The sequence below is a fragment of the Gavialis gangeticus genome, unplaced genomic scaffold, assembly GCF_001723915.1.
Source record: "Gavialis gangeticus isolate Ggan-Ray unplaced genomic scaffold, GavGan_comp1, whole genome shotgun sequence".
NCBI classification, from domain to species: Eukaryota; Metazoa; Chordata; order Crocodylia; family Gavialidae; genus Gavialis; species Gavialis gangeticus.
The window spans coordinates 11257499-11277498 of record NW_017729002.1 but is presented as its reverse complement, the minus strand read 5'-3'; the positions used below and the strand labels follow the sequence as shown (position 1 = coordinate 11277498).

The 20000-nt window shown below is 39.8% G+C and overlaps 1 protein-coding gene across 12 annotated transcripts in view; it reads left to right on the top strand.

The window, feature by feature from the left end:
* Positions 1–20000, top strand: part of RBFOX1 (RNA binding protein, fox-1 homolog 1) — a 2526522-nt gene that overhangs the window by 2352071 nt on the left and 154451 nt on the right. For 11 of the 12 annotated variants that reach the window (XM_019507488.1, XM_019507490.1, XM_019507494.1 and 8 more), the window contains one exon: positions 16322–16402. The exons of the other annotated variant lie outside the window; for it this stretch is intronic. In XM_019507488.1, the coding sequence (XP_019363033.1) occupies positions 16322–16402 (81 nt within the window). The remainder of the gene's footprint in view (positions 1–16321; positions 16403–20000) is intronic. 12 annotated transcript variants of the gene reach the window in all.

Genomic DNA, 20000 nt, shown 5'->3' with positions numbered 1-20000 from the left:
TAGAGCTACCTAATACAATTAAAGACAATTTATAGACTATAGTGATGTACTGTGATGCTAACATTAAAAAAACCGAAAAAACCAAAACATTACCTATTATTCAGTCAGCTGTTTTAAGATCAAGCTCAGCAATTCCATGCAGTTCTGTGATGTAGGTGACTTCTTAGTATGCCCATTTTATACATAGGAAAACTATGTTTTTTTAAAACAGCCATTCTTCCAAGACACAGTACAAACACTCTGGGATCTCAGCTTCCTCTTGCAAGCCAGGTAAGATCTCCCTTAGCTCTTAGAATTTGCTCCTCTTCCCCCCACTGTGTTCCAGTCACCTTACCTGTCTCCAGAGCCTTCTTGGTCAGGTCCTTTCAGGCCAGAGTTGGCATATGTGTTCTGCTTCAAACTTGGTTCATTGCTTCTCCCGTTCTTTATGAAGCTGTCTTCATTGTTGACTAAAGTAATAACACATAGCCTTGACTTAATTAGGCATGCTATCTGAAGGCAAACATGGCAGTCAGGCATGCTACTCCTATTGGATGTCAATGACAGTTAGGTTTCTAAGCACTATTTGAAGCTTTGAAAATTTGCCCCAGTACTTGGAAGAAGGGGGAAGGACTTCTGCTCCTTTTCGGTTGCCCATGTCCCAGAGGACTGAGAAATGTGAAGAGGTAGGGGAGCTCTCACTTGTCCTGCAGTAGGAAGCTGAGACCCTTAAGCAGGATTCCTTTTTAATGAGGCCTCCAGGTTTTGTTAAGCAATTTTCCATTGCAACATTGATTTATTCTTTAAAATGAATACCTATGTAGATTAACATTAGGGGTACAGTAAAGTAATACAGAAATACACACAGTGGTGGGGTGCTGTGGAAGTAGACACCAAAATTCACCATGATCTAAGACTTTCTCCACCTCTTTGTTTTGAGTGTCTTCAGAGGGGGTTTCTATCCCAAGGTTAGTCTTTCTGTCTCTCTGTTAAGTAATGTGTCTGGCCCAGGTACACAACAAATAGCATTAGAAACATCATTGTGTCAGTGAGTGAATGATATTTCCCCTGGAATCTCAGTTGTCTGACTGATGTTTATACAGCACTTTCAAATAGACAAAGTATGTGGAAAACATAGTTCTTGTAAAATGATGCTGTTTTTTCTTTGTTTGTTTCAGTTTCCTTTGCAGTGTGATGCCATGTCTTTATTTTTGAGCTCTGCTGTTGACTATAATTTTTCCCCTCTAAATTTATACTAGGATATTATTAGCTAAACAGATTAAGTTGTTTTCTAAATACAGACAAATTAACTGAATATTGTTTAATATCCCTTATGTCAATTATACATAGATGTTAATTTCCAAAACATAAAATAAACTGTAACCATAGTTTTAAAAACGTAGTGTTCAAGTACTATCATACAAATGGTAAAACCCCAGTTAGATTAACAATACTGATGACAGCTAATGCTTTTCTAAAACTTCTGTGGAGCTGTTACAACCCATTACAGTAGAAATATTGGTTTATAAAAAATTAATAAAGCTAGTAGAAAATGGAATTCAGCATCTGTACTAGCTATTTACACAGAAAGAATCACCCAGAATTAATTATCCTGTATGCTACATTATAATGAGTTTTTCATTAAAATGTATACCATTATGGAAACTAAACAAGGATTATTCAAAGAATAATGCCAACGGCTGTTATTTTTTGAGAGATTAAATTAGTTAATTGGTAATACATTTAAATCTGGGGCAAGGTTAATCATCATGTATTTATCATTTTGTTAAAGTCTTCATATTTTAAAGAAAAACAAAACATGTAAATCTAACTATTATTTCCATCTTAAAGAAGTGAATGTCTTCTATATGTGCATTTAATAGAATAATTTAGGAAATGCAAGGTTTTTATCTTGCTCCAATTGACTTGATGAGTACAGGCTCAGTCTCTAATTGTCCATTAGTAACTAATAGTATGCATTAATCAAAGAACTATTGTTCTCTCTCTCATAAAGTCAATGAGTTTGACCAGTGCCTTCAAGAGAGAGCCTCCAAATCCAAATTTTACTAATCTAACATTTCCAAAATATATTAAAGAATATAATAACTTTGTGCTCTAATATGATACAGATGAATGTTGGAATAGACTGCTTTGTGGAGTTTCATTAATTTTGCAAGGCAAAAGAGACACAGGAAAGTTGTACCAATATTATTTTCTACATGTTAATGTGGGTGAGTACACTTGAATTATTCCACCTGAGTTACTTTTGTTCAAGTGAGAGAGGCCACACCGCAAAACCGCATAACAACAAAGAGCAGTCATGATAAGGTCACAGCTGAGATGAAGGAAGCAGCTGGAAGTAAACAGTTGAAGCCAGTTAAATGGCTGGAATAGAGTTATAAAATGTTTTGAAAGTAAAAATAAGGTGCCTGAACTATTTGAGGTAAATGCCACAAGAAAAAGAATAGAGCCAGAGAGGTTTCCATGCTTCCTGGGCACATCTACACTTGACCCCAGCTGCGCAGTTGTTTAGTACTTGCTAAAGTAACTGTTATGACTGCACACACCCAGCATTGCACGGGTCGTTTTCAACCCTTCTGCACAACAGAATCACCATCACAGTTCATGCCTCCCAATGCTATGTCGCCGTAGTGACAAGCTACATTGCTGTAGCTCATCACTGTAGTGATGTAGGGTCTCTTACACATGTGCCCCCTATATAAAAAGATTGTACTTCTAAAAGGAGGAGGATTCTTCTTCTCTTTTCTGGATCCATAAATCACAAGGTGTTGTGTCCCCCCCTCCGCAGTTAGTTATCACCTGCAGTTTGTTAGTTTATTGAGGTTGGGCATTCCAGATTCCTTGCTGCTTAGCTTGTGAGATAAATACGTTTCTTTTACAATGCCTGACCTAAGGATAAAGCGAACTCAGTGGAACCTAAACAAATATGTGCATCTATCTATAAGTGAGCCATACAATAAAGCAATTATTTTAAAAGTGGATAAAACTGGTTTAGGTTGGGGATGACATGTCAGGATAAATTCTGATTTTACTTCTGTCAGTTAGTGCATGAATACAGCATAATATGCTAAATCCACAACAGAACTTCCAGTGATGTTTGATGGAATTTTACAGAAGAATCAAGGATAGACTAGGACTTCTACATAATCATAAGCTTTTAGCTGCACACAAATTTTGTTCAGTGCTTTATTCCAGAGTTTGTCCAGCACAAATAGGAAATATGTCTACCATTAAGAATAAGTACAGTTTTTTTTTCTTATTCTACATTGTCTTTTTCTTTAAGTCATCTTACTTCTCCTTTTGTCTCTCTTCCTTTCCTTCCCTCTGCCTTGCCTTCTCGTAATGGAGCATTGCCTATTCCATCAATCCCCTTTCCACAGTCTATCTGCTAACATAATCAGTAACAGAAGAGTGAATGCTACCATTTGCAGTGTTGCCATTAGACTTTAGAGTCAACAGTCCCTTTGATAAATGGTGGTTGCAGACTTTACATATCATAGAGAAATTGTTTCAGGCTTTTTACACACATAGGACACTGCTGTCTGTTACCCTTTCTTCAAGTTTGGTAAAATTATCTTCACAGCAAAGTAAGTTAGGGAAACGTTTTGTTTTAATTTAGAGTTTAGATTCTGCTTAATCTATCAATAGCATGCAGGTCATAAAATACATATTTAAAAAATTGGTGTCTGACAACTCTGTGCAAATAAAATCACTAAAATATGTTTTGCTACAGCTAAATATATTATCTCAATTTTCACCTGTTACTTTGTGTGTGTGTGTAATTTCCTTGTCATACTTGTTCATTAGCTAAGGTGCACTAAAACATCCTGGGTTAGACTTTGTAGGGTTGCAATCAAGAGGGAATTCTACTTTTTTTTTTTACTATTAATCATCTCTTGTCATTATTGTTTTTTGTTGTTTCTGTTAATCATCTTTTGTTTAATTTTATTTGACTTTCTTCCTCTTCTTTGTGGTTTTTGTTTTTTGTTTTATTCAGCAATGTTTTTCTTAAAGGTTAAAAGCACAGTTAAGTAGCTTTTACAACTCCCTGCAGTGCCTCTTTAGATGTTTCTGCTACTTAAAGCTCAAGTAAACCTAGATTTTCCTTAATTAGGAATGTTCCTGAGGATTGATAGGAATGAAGCCCGAGATCTTACAGTCAGTAAAGGTCATTTATTAGCTCCTCGAGTTTGACAGGAGGAAATATTAAACAGATGTCCTGGCAGCCATAAGAATTGTGTGGTTGCAGAAATGACATACAGTTTCCTTTGTTCCCATCCTCCCCGTGGAATCCACACTGGAATGACCTGAGGATTGGCTGTTACATATTTGGAAAGGGCCTAGTAAATTGAAGTATTAGAATCCAAATACTAAATATCATTATTCAAATGATACCTTAAAAAGAAAAAAGAAAAAAATCAAGGTGGTTACTGAAATAATTGTTTATTTAGGGCTGGGTCAGGTTATTCATCATGTTGGAGATGTTAATTGTGGGTATGCATACTAATACATTCCTCTGATTTGAGACATAACAATAAAGCCAGCGAAAGTATCAGTCATGGAGGATGGACAGTTGGGCAAACAAACTTTTAAAACATAATGTAATATCATTAATATTGTTTAGTAGAGTGGAAAACAATTCTGCTGTGTGTCAGACCCCTATTACATCTCTAAGACTAATCCCAAGTAGCTCAATGTGGTTGTTCATGCTGAACAAGATGTTGAGCTCTGTTCAAAATGCGTGGACAACTTATTGTCCCTGTATTTTTTTGTTTCTATGTTTTTATCCCATTTTGGAGCAGCAGATTACAGATTCTCCATTTTATTTATGTCACAAATATTTAGTACCAGCTTCTATACTGAGGTTTCATAGCATTCCAGGTTTTTGCAAAATACCTTTCAGTCCATTTACCTCTCAGGGAAGTACCCAAATGGTTAATGCTGTAGCTTAAAATAGAATATAAGTTTCTATTTTTCTATACAGGTATTTCTTTGTGAAAACTGCATGGGGAAAAACTGGGATTCTATCTGTGGTTTGAATTTGTGAATTTATCAGAATGGTCCGTCAAATACTGTGATTGAGGGACAAGTATCATTTGTGATATTTTTTTGTTCTGGATAAGTTGCTTAGATCATTGACAAATGTAATGTAACACTTGTATCACTAAATACATCCTAGTTGTGCTGCAGAAAGTGAGACTATAGCAATTCAAACTACAGCGAGTCAGTGGAATAGACTGCCTAGGGAGGTTGTGGACTCGCCAACACTGGAGGTGTCCAAGAAGAGTTTGTGCAGCCACTAATTAGGGTTGATCTAGTCATAGCTATGCCTATGTTCTACTGTGGATATTTCTAGGTTTTCCTGGTTGCCTACACTCCACCTTTCTGCTGTTAGGATATTTTTAAGCCTCCCTCAGAGGCATTGAGTGTTGGCTACAGCCAAAGTAGGGCATGTTGACTACGGTGTACCAAAGTTTCTGCTGGGACCAAAGCTGGGACCAGAGGTTACTGTCTGGAGGGTCTTGACCCTCCATTCAGGGTCAGACCAATCCAGGGTCAGGAAGGAATTTTAAATTATGGTCAGATTGTTACAGACTGTGGGGGGTTTTGCCGCCTTCTGTAGCTGGGGGTGTGGCTTTCTACCTGAGGTCTCTTGAGCATATATTAACAAGCTTTTATAGAAGCAGGGCATTGGCTGCCTTGGTTTCCTTGCTTTGCCTGTGGCAGGTTAGCCTCTTATGTCTATGTTGTGTCAGGGGTGATAGCAGTCTTATGTAAAGTTTAAATGATAGAATATATAGTATGGTTTGGATGGGGATGATCCTGCCTGAGGCAGGGGCTTGAACTAGATGACTTCCTGAAGGTCTCTTCCAGTTCTATTTCTCTGTGATTCTATTTGTGGTATTCTAAAGCACTGAAAGGGTACAAAAGTAGTAGTATTTTCAGAAAGGAACTTCTGCCACTTACAGGGACTCTAGTACCTCTCCACCAAAATCCTTTGCTCTTCCTTTCTCCTTCCAACAGGGAGGGAGGAAAGGAGAGGAATCAACTCCCTGATGACCTGCCCAGTGAGAGCCCTGATGCTTGCCAGGACTGGACTAATGATGGAATAGGGTAGGGGGCAGCTCTGCCATGGCTGTCTTGTATCCAGTGTTGTTGGGGAGGGAAGCCAGAGTGCTTCCTCAATTGCCAGAGCATGAACTCTTGCTCATGCTCTGGCAGCCGCAGTGAGAAGTGCCATCCCTATGGCCAGGGTTCTGTCCATGCAGCTGGGCAGGGGCTGCAGTGCCACCACGGTTGCCAGGACACAGGCTCTGGTAGCTGTGGTGGCATATTAGGGGGGCTTGCAGGCAGTCCTTGTATCAGCAAGTCTTGCTGAAATCATCCACAGCAGAGAGTTGGCCTATCTACCACAACTGTGTTATTGACAGGCTTCTGTGGGGGTTGGGCAATGATGGGGGTATCCGCTTGGCTGGAGAGATCACCTTCAAGATAATTCCCCAAATCTGAGGTAGAAGGAAGCATTAAACAGACAGAGCTGTAATGAACGTGCAGCCTTTTCTTTCCTCTATCACCAACGACCCCAAAGATGTCAGAGCCTTGGATATTCATTGAACCTCAGTCCATAGATTCAGCTGACTATTTGTAGACAATGGCTAACTCTTTTCTCCTAAGGAGAAGCAATAAGCCCAGTTGTCTTATGAAGGAGTTGCATAGTACCTGTGATAGTACAGGGAAACAATGCATATTTTGAGATCTTCTTAAAATGTGCTTTCAAAAATAAAAGGTGAAGTCCTATGTACAGTTTTTGAGCCAAAAGAAAAATTTTAATTAATACAATAGGAAAAGTTCTATTGTAACTGGGTAGATAAGTGAGGGATATAAGACTGTTTCTTTCAAAGGTGCTGAGCACCAGAAAATGACATTAACTGTGGGGGGAATTATGGTTTCTCAGCACTTTGGATGATATCCGTGGGCATGTCTACACGTGCCCCCAACTGCTCCATTACTATGCAGTCGTGGTGGTGCATGGGTTGTTTCCATGCACCCTGGTGGTGCATGGGTTGAGTAGCTCATTGCGACTGCACAGTAGCATCAGTGTTACAGTTCGAGCCTGCTGACGCTACATTGCCACAGCAATGAGCTGTGTTGCCACAGTTCATTGCTATGGCAATGCCTGTGCTGTGTAGTTATTCATGTATGTGAGAATGTGTGTGCATTGTTTAAATTAGCAAGTTAAAATATAGTAACATTTTTAAGTGGGATGACTCCAACTGGAGACAACATTACTAACACTATCCTAACACCATTTACCTTCTTATATGAATACTGAACCCATTTTCCAACCTTGGGTCTCTTGGTGACAGCTTATGAATAAGATGAGAGAGGATTTATATCATACTGACACAGGATGCATCATGTACTTCACTTATGAGTTACTGATGACTTAATGAATTATAAAAAGCCATTAAGAACATGCAGTGATATGTTCTATGAGCAGAAACGAGACAGCTTATGGTGCATTCTGGTTTCTGCAACAGATGAATTTGTATTGATGGGATTTTTTTTTTGTTGGTTGTAACTTAGAGAATGGTTGGGGTTATTAAATCAATTTGAAATATATTTATTTATTTTGAAATTTCAGTTTCCTTGCAGTTATTTTACAATATGAATAAAAACATAATAAAAATAGCTTAAGCAAAATATAGAGTATTGCTATAACATTTGTATTTAGTTGCATGCATGCCTATGAAGTGAGAAGAGGCATGTCACATCTTTGATTTGGGGTGGCATCATTTTGCCACAGGATAATATTGTACAGCTTGCATTGATAATTAAAAAAAAATAGTGCCATATTTCTTAGAAGGCCACTGCTATGAAGATCCTATGAAGGCTTTTAAAATAGTTCTTTTGAATTGCATTATTAAAGACATCTACATGAAGCTATGCCCAAGTATCAGTTAGGAACTACAACTGGTGCAGCTTTTCAGTTTTAAGTAATATTAGTTACAATAAATATATACAGGGGCTCTTTAGTAATTGAATCAGTTTCATATTAGCTTCCAGAAGCAGTTAGTGTGCTTGACTTATTTATAAAACCATGTGCTACTTGGCTTGTGTCTTGGCAACTTCACAGACTTCTAGTCTTCTCTTATTTGACTCCAGGTGTAGGGGGGAAGAACCCTTCTAATTCTTTGGTAGTTGAATGTTTTAATAGAACTTTCAGCTGTGGAATTTTTCCGCCATAGTCTCTCAAATATGGAAGTTTCACCACCCTCACAGTTATCTCTGTGCACTTTTAGGCACAGAGAGACTTTAGGATAGTTTCCAAACTCATCTATTTGCCTACATATTATTCACTATGTGATGGTTCATTCATTATACATCTAAATTATAACTCATTTTGTAGAAGGATTCCAATTATCTGATTGTAGGAGACAATTAAGAGGCACTTTCTTTCTGTACCAACAGTATTAAAACCTACAGTATGCTGCATTGTTTGACTGTTAATAATCTAGAGCTAGATAGTGCAACCCTTATTTGCTTGAATGAACAGTTACTCACACAAGTACTACCAATAGAACTTGGAAATATTTCAGAATCCAATAATATATGAGATTGTCTTGTACACAGTTCTGTGACCTGCATATTACCTGTGCAAACATTCTTAGAGTGGACTAAGTGTGAGGTAGCTAAATTCGTTTCCAAGTGAGTAAGGTCTACCTTATACAAAGGTAACTTTGTGCATAGTGTTGGCCAGATCCATTCCATTTTTTAGATGTTCAACCAATAGTTAGACAAAAAGGCCATGTCCAGATGAGTGTGGACATGTGGTATGCAGTACCACAGACCCATCTGTGGCACAATACACCACACATGCAGGCAAGCCCTGCACTGCTACTTTGCAGCATGGGGGATTTTTTTGACGACAGGAGATCCTGAGTTCAAAAGAAAACCATGACAAAAAAGGTGGGGTGGCACACATGACAGCACTGTGTGCTACCCAAAACTGGAGCCATGCTCCAGCTGCCACCCAGGCTTCCAGCTGCAGGAGCACCATGAATGCAGCTCCTCAAGGCTCCCAGTATCCCAGAAAAGGCTGATGGGGCCACAGTCTCCTCTACTGCTGGGGTAACCTGCCATGTGCCACAGTGTGTGTGGCACAGGCATTCCCTGGGGACAAGTAGCAGCTGCTGCTTTTTGTCCCCAAGGAAACAAATTTCCATACTCATCTGGACGTGGCCAGAAGGTGCATACACGCGTATTCACTTTCTGACAGTTAAGCTGACTTAACTTTTTAAAGTTGATTTAATTGTCAGAGCATACACACATATGTGGAGCAGAGTTGACATAAATGCTGTACAAGATAATACACTTCCAAGGCATGTTATCTTGAATTGCATTAGTTAAGTCAACTTAGCTCACAAGATGTCTGTCACCATGTCAAGGAACTGAACTGTACTTGTGTACACTCCAATGTGGCTTAACTTAAGTTGACTCTGTTAAGTCGATGTAGCTTATTTTTCTTTCCTGAAAAGATAGTAACCTTTGCCAGTATAAGTACTTTTATACTAGTATAAAAACAGACCTATTTATTAGACCTGTGCTAAGTGGCAAGTATTCACTCCAGATTCAGCTGATTCAGAGGGACAGTGATTCGATTCGGCTGATTTGGATCTGAATATTCAGTGTCGATTCAGAGATTCAGCCATAGACTAAATAAGCAGCAGTCCTTGAGGATGCTGGACACAGCTGCCTCCAGCTGGTAAGTCTGTTTTGGTGGGCAGAGGGGGGAAGGAAGGAAGATCAGAGCCCCCACAGCAAGGGAGGGATTGGGGCTGGGACAAGCTGCTCAGATGGGGCAGGGGAAGGGGTGCATGGGCAGAACCATCCCTAGGGGTGTGTGGGGCCCAGGACATATCAGCCTGTGTGGGGCCTGGGGCCAGAGGGGGTGGTGAGTGGCCAGAGGCAGCACCGCGCAGTGGTAGCAGAGCCAGTGGCGCTCAGCAAAGGCGGCATGTGGCAGTCATGACAGAGCTTGTACAGGACTGTCTGTGGGGCCTCCAAAGCTCAGGGCCCGGGGCAGTTTCCCTGATTCCCCCCTACCAAGGATGGCCCTGAGTGTGGGACTCGGGGAGGGGGACTCCTGCCACTGCACGCCACTGTGTGCTGCCAGTCTGGGAGGTCATGGGACCAGGTGTGTGCCCCCAGATTTGCAAGAGGCAGGCTGGGCCAGGCTGTGCTCTGGACAGATGGTAGAAGGCACTGGGAGCAGGGGCTATGCCCTTCTTCCACTCACCCAGCCTCTCTGTGCCTCCCAGACAAACCCCGGCTGCACCTTGGCTGGACGAGCAGTGGCAGGGCATGGGGGCAGATGTGTGCATCCAGATCAGGCCTAGCCTGGCAGCAGGGACTATGGGGAATTTTAGGGTGGCTGCAGCCCCTCCATAGCCCCTGTTCCACTGTTCTGTGCAGGGTGGGCAGAGGCAGGGCTGTGCTCCAGGCTGCAGCTGGGGTTAGCTGCATAGAGCACAGCCCTGGCTCCACCTGCCCTACAGAGTGCAGCCCAGCAGTGGGTGGCTGGAGCTAGACTCCCAGAGTGCATCCTGGTGCAGCCCGCCCCACACAGATCCGGGGGCACACAACCACTCCCATGCCCTCCCAGACTGGCGACACGCAGTGGCGGGACCCCCCCCTCCCAGAGTCCGATGCCCTCCCACCCTGGCTGGGCAGCTTGTCAGAGCCCCAGCCCCAATACCTCCCTCACTGTGGGGGGTTTGATCTGCTCCCCCTTCTGCCCACCACAACAGACTTACCAGCTAGAGGCAGCTGTGTCCAGCATCCTCAAGGATTACTGCCTGTTTAGTCTATGGCCAAATCTCCGAACCCAGCCAAATCTTTTCTGAATTGATTCAGACGCTTCCAATTTGATTTGGAGCTTTTAATTGGTCTTCCAATTCGATTTGACGATTCGGCCGCTGAATCAGGCCAAATATTCTCAGAATCGAATCGGCTACTGAAGCTTTGCACAGCCCTACTTTTTATGACTGAAAATATTATTTTTTTGAAAGAGTGGGGTGTGTCAAGGGGTTAAATAATGGTGACAGACTGTGTGCTGATATTAAAAAAAAAATAACAAACTGAAGAAATTAGTTGGAAGACAGGAGAGTTTTTAATTTGGCCTGTGGACCTTAGTATGTTTCTATCCCTTTATTACCTCCATTGCTCTTCAAGATAAGCCTGAAGGTGTTCAACATACATTCATTACTGTAGGTTATTTTCTACAGTGATTGTATAGTCACATTATTTGTAAACTTTTTTCCCCCCAAAATTGTTAAGGGACTTTCTGGCCAGAACTACACTGGGGAAATTTCCTCAAACATTCTAATTAGTTTTGAAATTGCTTCACCTAAACAGATTCCCCAAACCATTTGCAAATGCAGTGTTGAAAGTAATGTTGAAACTGGTTCAGTAAAAATGTTGTCTGTTGCCTGAAGCTTGGCCTATACCATGATTTCAGTTGAATTTCAAATTGTTTTATCTGAGTTTTAAAAGCAGTTACAATTTGGTGTGAATTTTCCCCAATGTTAACCACACCTTCAAGGGTAAAGTTAATTTATCCTCTGAAGTTTTAACAAAATGCCTTTTTTGAGCATTAAGGAACAAAACAATATCAGATTTTTTTTAATCTGAAGGCATAATTTAGAATAAAAACAAATATCTCAGAACCAACAGAAGCAACAAAATTGTAAAAATACACACCTTAACGTTTTGAAAAAGTATATGATATCTTAACCCAAAAAGCAGGATTTCTGTCTCTCACAATATTGAAAAACAAAACAAGAAGCAAAACTATAATAGCTGAATAGAAAGCCTTATAATGGAAGTGTTTTCTTAATTAAAGACTTCATTTAAAAATATATAAGAGCAAAGATATAAACTGACAAGATTTTGAATTTGGAAGCCATGCACTTGCCATGCTACATGACTTTGGTAATGGCTTTGTAATCAAGGAATACAAATTAATACAAGATTGGTGTTAGGTGTAACTAGATATATGAGTGACATCTGTTGGAATAGACTAACTAAAGGTGCAGACAGAAGACACAGCTCCCTGTTGCAACTCAGCGCTTTGCAGGAAGCACCATGAGTTGCAATGATCCCTGAGACCAAACAGAAGTTTGCTCGTGGGCCCAGAAGTTGGGGATTCCATTTGGTTGCCAGGATCCTGCAGCCTGGTCTCGGGAGCAATGCTACTTCCACCTCCCAGCCTGTTGCTGTTTGCAGAATGGGAAAAAGGAAAGGGAATAGAGGGAGCTCATTCTTGGGGTTTTCCAGCTGATGCTGGATGGTGAAGTGAGTGGATTGGACCTTCCCTACTTCAGGGGCTCCAATCTACCTGCCCCACTCTCCAGCTCCAGTTGAAAAAAAACCTAGACCAAACTCCCTGCACTCACTTTCCCCCTTCCCATTCTGAAAACAGCAACAGGCTGGGAGCTCTGCAATCACAAGTTACAAAATGTGCTCTGTTTTGGGTGCAATGAGGGTTCAGATTTTCTCAGGATCAGTCTATAGCCTTGCACTTCTGTCTGGTCATGGCAGTAGACCACTTTTGGGGGCCAGATCAGGCAAAGATTTTCACTTCTGACTGCATTTTAAACTCTCACAGACCATACCCTGCTCTCCTCTAACACTACAGCTAAGTTGCCTTGTTACTGTTGTCCAGTAGCTCTCCTGTGAACCATCTGATATGAAACTCAGAGCGTGGAGTTAATACTTTCCCAAATGATTTATCCTTGTTGGGGCTTTCCTTTGCATCAGTATTCTTAGCCATGGCTTTGAGTTGTTAGACTCAAAAGAAAGTGTGTTCTGATGATATATTTAGTCTGTTCCCCTGTTCCAATAGTCATTTGCTTTCTGTGAGCAAATGTGGTAATTACCCATGTGAAATATATGTAAAAAAGCATGCAGCCCTCGGGTTGCTCTAAATGAAAAATATTGGCCTCAAATTCTCTGAAGCATGTAGGGAAATGCAGGATTAAAGACAATCCATTGCATGAATGTAATATTTGTATTTTAATTCAAATACTCTCACTGTATTTTTCAAAGAAAGTTTTTGCAGAGAAAAGGCATTGTTGAGAATTCTAGTGAAATCCTCTTTCTTATAAAAAGACATAAAAAATCAAGGCATCTTCATTATATTCTGGAAGGATTTAGTGTTCTATAGGAATGCTGGTATTTTATTGCACTGGGATTCTCTAAATTGTATCCAGTATACTAAGGTGTTAGGTTTTTTTTCCCCCAAGGATCTTATTGTAAGATAATTAAATCATCTCCTGATTTTTTTTGCTGCAGTTTTAAGTATGTTAATACCAAAATGAGACACCTCAAGAACCTTCAGCCCTCATTTAAGTTAATCCAAATAAAATTGTAATAGCTGTCAGAAGAAATCTACTAATAATATTTGGGGTACTTAAGTTTATACATCAGTGCAAATGCTAAACTATATGAAATCAGATATTTTTGTCCCTCAAATCATGTGCAATCTAGTACCATAAGTAAAGCAGGCATCTATTCTGAAAGTAGTGTAATTATAAGTCTTCTAATTGTAGAAAAAGAAACCAGGAGAATATTAATTAGTATGTACGCTCAACAGCAGTAAAACACTTAAATATGGATATGTTGAAAGAAGCAAGATATTGGCTAGAAGACCTTTTATATGATAAAAAAAATCAAGATCATTAGGCAGACAGCACAGATAATAAATTATATAGGACAGGATATGAATATCAATATTTTGGAGCAAGCAAATTGAAAGGACATTTTCAGGTTTGAAAAAATCCTTTACTTTGAAGGCTTGTATTACTAATAATATTTGAAGTCATTACACCTATTTTTTAAAAATGCACTTTCTTGTATTTATATAGCTTGTTCCACCTGAAATAAGGCAAATAGTTTAGTTATATTTTTGTCATCCTTTATTTTTTTTAGAATCCTGAAATAACAGTAGTGCAGTAACTACTTTTGGCTACACTGAATTTATCAAATAAATATTGTACACATTGAATTTCAGTTATTTTTGCCACCTAACATAGCTGGTTGTAAGAATTATGGAGGGCCTAAATATCATAAAATATTTTAAAATATATGTTCAAAAAAATTTTGGATCTAGTAATGAGCATAGGTTGGTGATGTCTTTTAAGTGTTCAAGCAAATATCCAAATTCTACATGGAAACTTCCAACATTTTGATGATGATATTTAGATTTGGATTTGGTCCTTAAGAAGCCTAACTACCAAGCCATATAGTTAATTTCCCCTCTCCAAAAACCTGGCCTGTGTTAATATTCTACTTAGAGTTTTATGAGTTTTGAGCCAGTGAAAAATATTTTCCAGCGTCTTGTATCTTTAAAGAGCATGTAGCACATTTACTCTGACTGTGTATAAAATCTGAATGTCCTCCTATTTCTGTGACATTGGCCCTCATTCCTGACATGGAAAGGTTCTTTTAAGAGGCGTCTGGAAAGATGTCTTCATGCATATTTGATATTCAGTCCTACAGTTGAGATTGCCAAAACAAAATCAGGGGCCATTTCACAAACCATTCACAAATTAAGAACCTGCCTGAACTTTTGTGAATTCCCCAAAGCTAAAATGAACCAGAAGTCTTTGATTAACACTTTGGTAACCTTTGGTTAATGGGGTATTTGTGTGGTTTTCTGTTTTTGCTTATTGTCTTTTTTGTTTGTTTGTTTTTTTAATTCCTGCATCCATCTGATATACTGCAGATTATTTTAATCTAAACAATACCAAAAATTCTGGAACTTTCAAAAGCCATAACTATATTTTGATTTAAGTTACACCAGTGTCAACCCAAGTAGGTAAGGGGACTCACTGGAGCTACTTTGAACTTCCACTGCTGTAACTCTGATCAAATCAAATCCTGTTGTCCAGACTTGGGAGACTTGCAGCCCAATTTGTCTGCTGTGTTTACTCAAGCAGCCTCTCGTTTTAGGAAAGGATAGGAAGATGGGGAAGCATTCCCTGGATGATGTCGGTGTTTGCATTGCCTAAGTTAGCAGCAGAGCTCATTAGGTATCTCTGCTTTCAAAATATAGGGGGAAGAGACTGAGAGAGAGCAGCTGCAGTAAAGCACAGCAGTAAAAACTGATTTTGGGTCAGGCATGCACAAAATGCACGTGGCTTGCACTAGCCTCCCTATGTAAAAAGGGTTATTTATGTTTTGGTGGGGAGGCTTCAGTACTTGGTTTTCTAATGTAAGGTTGTGGTTAATTGCACACATTCATGAGGGTAAAGGGGAAGGTTAGATCGGGTTCAAAATGGCCACCTGGTCTAATTTAGTTCTCCCAGATGCATTTAGACCTGATCTCAGTGATCAGAAATCAGTCTAAAACTGTAACTGTACAGAAGTTCTGTGCACAGAGACCAGTCTAAAAATGGTGGAACCTGGTCTAAGATAGACCTGGATCAGTATACATTCAATCTAGGTTAGACTGGTGCATCAAACATCAGTACACTTACCTGCACATCCCCAGGGATGGGAAAGCCCAGCCTCTGGCCCCAGCCTCATGAATGAGCTTTTCGTATCTGCCTGCCCTGGCACCAGTCTATTTTTAGGCCCCTGGCCCTTCACCCCACCCCTGTGGACCAGTCAGCCCCACTGAACGCCCCCAGCCTGCAAACTGCTCTAGGTGCCAGTTTTTATCAGTGCTTAGATGCCAGAAGCTGAGGAAGTAAGTATTGGTGGTGGGAGCAGTGGGAGGGATGAGGGGGGAGGCTCACTGGAAGAGGGGTTGGGGTGGCTAAAAATAGTCCCTGGTCCCACCCAAGCCCCTCTGTGGACTCCACAAGCCCTCCTGATCCCACTAAACTTTCCCAGATCCCACCAACTCCCTGCAGTTCCTACCTGCCCCTAGTCCCTCCCCTATTGCTCCCACAGATCTTGTCTGCATCCCCCCCATCCCTCATGGATTATACCTGTTCCCCCACACTGCTCCCATAGAACATGCAAGCCCTTCCACCACCACCCCCATAGACCCCTGATCCCACCACTAGCTCCCCCATTCTGACTTACCTTAGATTGGGTGGCCATTTTTAATGCCATCTAACCTACCCTATACCCCCCCCCCAAAAAAAAAATCTCTGCACTTAGCCGTTAAGTGTTGATTGGGGCTCTTTCTGTTCTGAAGTCAAAGGAAAAAAGGCATCCCTGCTTCACTGTACTTTATGTTTTGAGATTAAATTCAGGTTTAGTTTGAGTGTTCCAAAACCAGATACCACTCTCTCTCTCTCTCTCGTAGGCAGGGTGCTGCTGTGCCAGGCAAACCAGGAGGGATCTCCCGTGTACAGTGCCCCCAGTTCACTAGTATACACATCCACAAGTAAGCCAGTGCTCCGGCTCTATTTTTGTTTTGTGACAAAAGCCCATAAATGTGATTTAAGACCCCCCAGAAATGTAAACCTCCTCAGTAGCTCTTGTTAAGATAAATGTGATATTTATAAATATGTTTAAAGAATGCTATGGGTAATTCAGCAGCTGATTCTTTATTTACATCATCATCTAAATATTTCTGTGTAATAAGAAAATATTAAATTATGCTGCAACCATGGTGAAATTAAGATCTCTCTAGTAATACTATAATGTTGTTGAGCCATTGGTGTTGGACATACTGTAATTATAATAAGAGTATCTCCATATCAAAGATTTTAAATATCTTCTTTTGAATATGAAATGTGCAGGAAATTAATAGTCTCATACCCTGCTGTCACTTGGTTGTGCCAGTTTGGAATTAGCTGTGCAGTCTTCCTTTTCAATTTTGGGGATGGGACAAAAAATATCCTAAGCCATCAATAATAAAAGAGCGGATGGATATTGACTGTACAAACAGCTGACGCACCAAAATCATTAAGGGCCTAGTGGAGACTAAATAAGATGTTGCCCTCAAATTTTCTGCCCATTCCTTGGGAATGGAAGTGTCTCCAGGTCCTGTAAAATCCCACAGCAGAAATGGAAAAAAGTTCTTCCACTGCTCTAGATTCATGATGATGATGATGTTGATGTCAGTTCTGAATATGATTTAGGTGAAGTAGTATCTGACAAAAGCAGTAGTAATAATGCTGGTTACATTGTTGATGCTACCAAAATGTTCAAAGATCACCAAACACCCCTCCCTCACATCATATATTGAAATGGCCCTTGGAAAAAGTCAAATTTATGATAACAGGTCAACAAGCACTGTCCTGTGTGTTCTGGTAGGTTCTGTTTCTGTTTCCTTCTACTTATTACAGTAGGCTGAATAATAGCATCTTCTGTATGTTTCTTATTAGTCTTATCTGTGATGAAGGTGCTTAACATTAGCTGTATATACTTTGTACACTGTAAAATTCTGGTTGAGGAATGGTTATTCTGGTTATGAGTGTCATGATAAAGTTAACTCAGTATCATAATTAAAATTAAAAATTTGGTATTGTTTCTCTAAATTATCTGTTACTCGCTTCTCCTTTTTGAATGACAGAACATCAGAGATTTCTCTAAAATAGTTACTGAGGAAGAGAAGTTCTTGTACTACAGCACCCCTGCCGTGTAACTTTTGTGTCACTGGCAGTGAACATTACTATTGCTATTGCTGCTGCTGCTTTTATATAATTATGTGCTATACCCCCAAAGCAAGGACTTACAAATACATAGTAAATTAATTTATATGAATTGTTCCAAAATGAGATGAAAAATCATATAATCCTTGCAACAATCCTGTAAACTGGAAAACAGCCAGCATAATACTGTATAGTCTTTTTGCTTCTGCTATTTAGCTCTGACTATTTTGAACCATGCTATTTTTTCCAAACAGATTTTTTTCCACCATGTATTATGCTAGAAATAAGAAACACCTACTGATAAGCCAACAGTATATTTTCCTGCTAAGAAAGTACTGTTCCCTTCAGCATTTTATCCTATTTTATTTTAAATGTCCTAAGCAGTAGGCCTCTTTCTTGTATAGGCTGTCATGTCTCTTTCCTACTTATGCCTTTCCTACTTATCTGACTCATTTCCATGGTAGAAAGATTTTTTTCCCTTGCAATTCATTTTAAATATTCTCTCCTTTAATTTTACCCCAGTAACTCCTACTTTCCCCTTGTGTTCCACCCTAAGTAATTCTTCTCTGAGCTTCGTATTTATATCCTTCAAATATTTGCATTGTTATTAAATCCCAAGTTAGTCATTGCACAGCCAAGCTAAGCTCTATATTTAGTTCTTTTCATTATTTCTCATAAATCAGTCCCTCCCAGCTAAATCATACAGGCACAGTGGTTTTCTGGAATGATATCCAAACAAACAGACTCCCGTTTGTTTTCTATTATGTTAAATAAATAAGATACTGTATCTTGCCAGTCTTCCTCCCATTGGCCAAACTTCAATATAAAGCTTCAAAACAGAGATTTTCAGTTTTCATTTCAATACAAAAAATACAGTTTTGCTAAATCTCCATCCTTTGTGTTACTGTAATTTGTAGTTAGGAACATCCAACTAGTGTTGCCAGAACAGTTTTCCCTAAAGAATTTTAATGGTCTGCTGTTAAACTTGGATTATTTTAATTATTATGGCTGTTGGATTACTGGTAATTAGTTCTTTATTGTCTTTTTGGAAATGTTTAATAGAGATACAAAATCACTTCATTTCTATAAAGTCCTATTAAAAGACCGGTAGACATGACAATGGTTTCATCTCCAGCACACTTTCTTTAGAATGCATTTATATGGGGAATCAGCTTCTACTTTGCTAATTTAACCCAAACTTATACTTTCATAAAATGAAAATAAATGATTCAATGTTAAGCTAAAGGAGACTAACAATTATTACTTTCCTTGCATGTAGAAAACAGCATTGCAATTGTCATTTTTCAGTAATCTCTAGTAACGTGTTTTTATCATCCTATGTTGCCAGTCTTATTACTGGGTAATATTTCAAGATAACCTACAGTGCCTTCCCTTTTAAAATAAGGGAAGTTGCAAACTTTTGAACCTTTTCAGGAACTTTATGGCTGCCCTGCTTGATCAGATTCCTTGTCCCACTCTGACAGTGCAACCTAAAAATAATACTATGGCTTTTTCTATCCACCTACAGATTCCCCCAGCACCTGGGAGTCCCTAGCAAGAGTAAAGTAAACAAGCCAGCTCCTATGTGTTTTCTGTTACCACCATAGTATACCATGTGAGGCACGGGCACGAAGATACATTAGAACACCAGAGACCAAAAAGAGAATCAAGGAGCTGTAACCAGTTTCCTGATGACTTACAATCTCTTGGCTGCTCTAAGCATGGTACATCAAACAATTTGACAATATACAGAGTCTGAGTTTGAACCATCTTCTTCTACCTCTACTGATTTCTGAAAAATAACATTTCCAACGGAAATGTTATTAAAAAAATATTAGATTGTTTTGCCTTTGTACAGGCCCAAATTAGTGGAAAATCATTCTACATGTTCCCTCTTGGCAGCCTCCAAAGTGTGAGAGGACTGGAAGGGATGAGCCAGGCTGCAAAGCGCTACTCCATCTGTGTGTTTACCCACCCACTCACAACAGCGTATGTTGCTGGGAGAGTGTGGGATGGTCCTGGCACAGGAAAGGGGGCAGAAAAGGGCAGGTGAAGGCAGCAGCAGTGGTAGCAGCCCCCAGAAGAGCAGCTAGAGTTGCTGCTGGATTAGCTGGGGCAGACACAGGGTGCTGCGTAGGTGGGGAAAGCATTTACCACCTCACACAGGGGAATATCTTGGCATATTTCCTTTACTTTCATGTGGCACATCCCTTGGGAATCACTGGACTAAGGAATCCAGGCACCACTGATTCTGGAATGAGATCTGACTTCCATTCATTGGGTCTTTGGAGCTTTCTACCACTTCTCTTACTTTCCCCAAGAGTAAATGAAATAAGTCACTAGTCTAGCTTGAATAGATTTTTAAATGTTTTTTTTTTTTTTTTT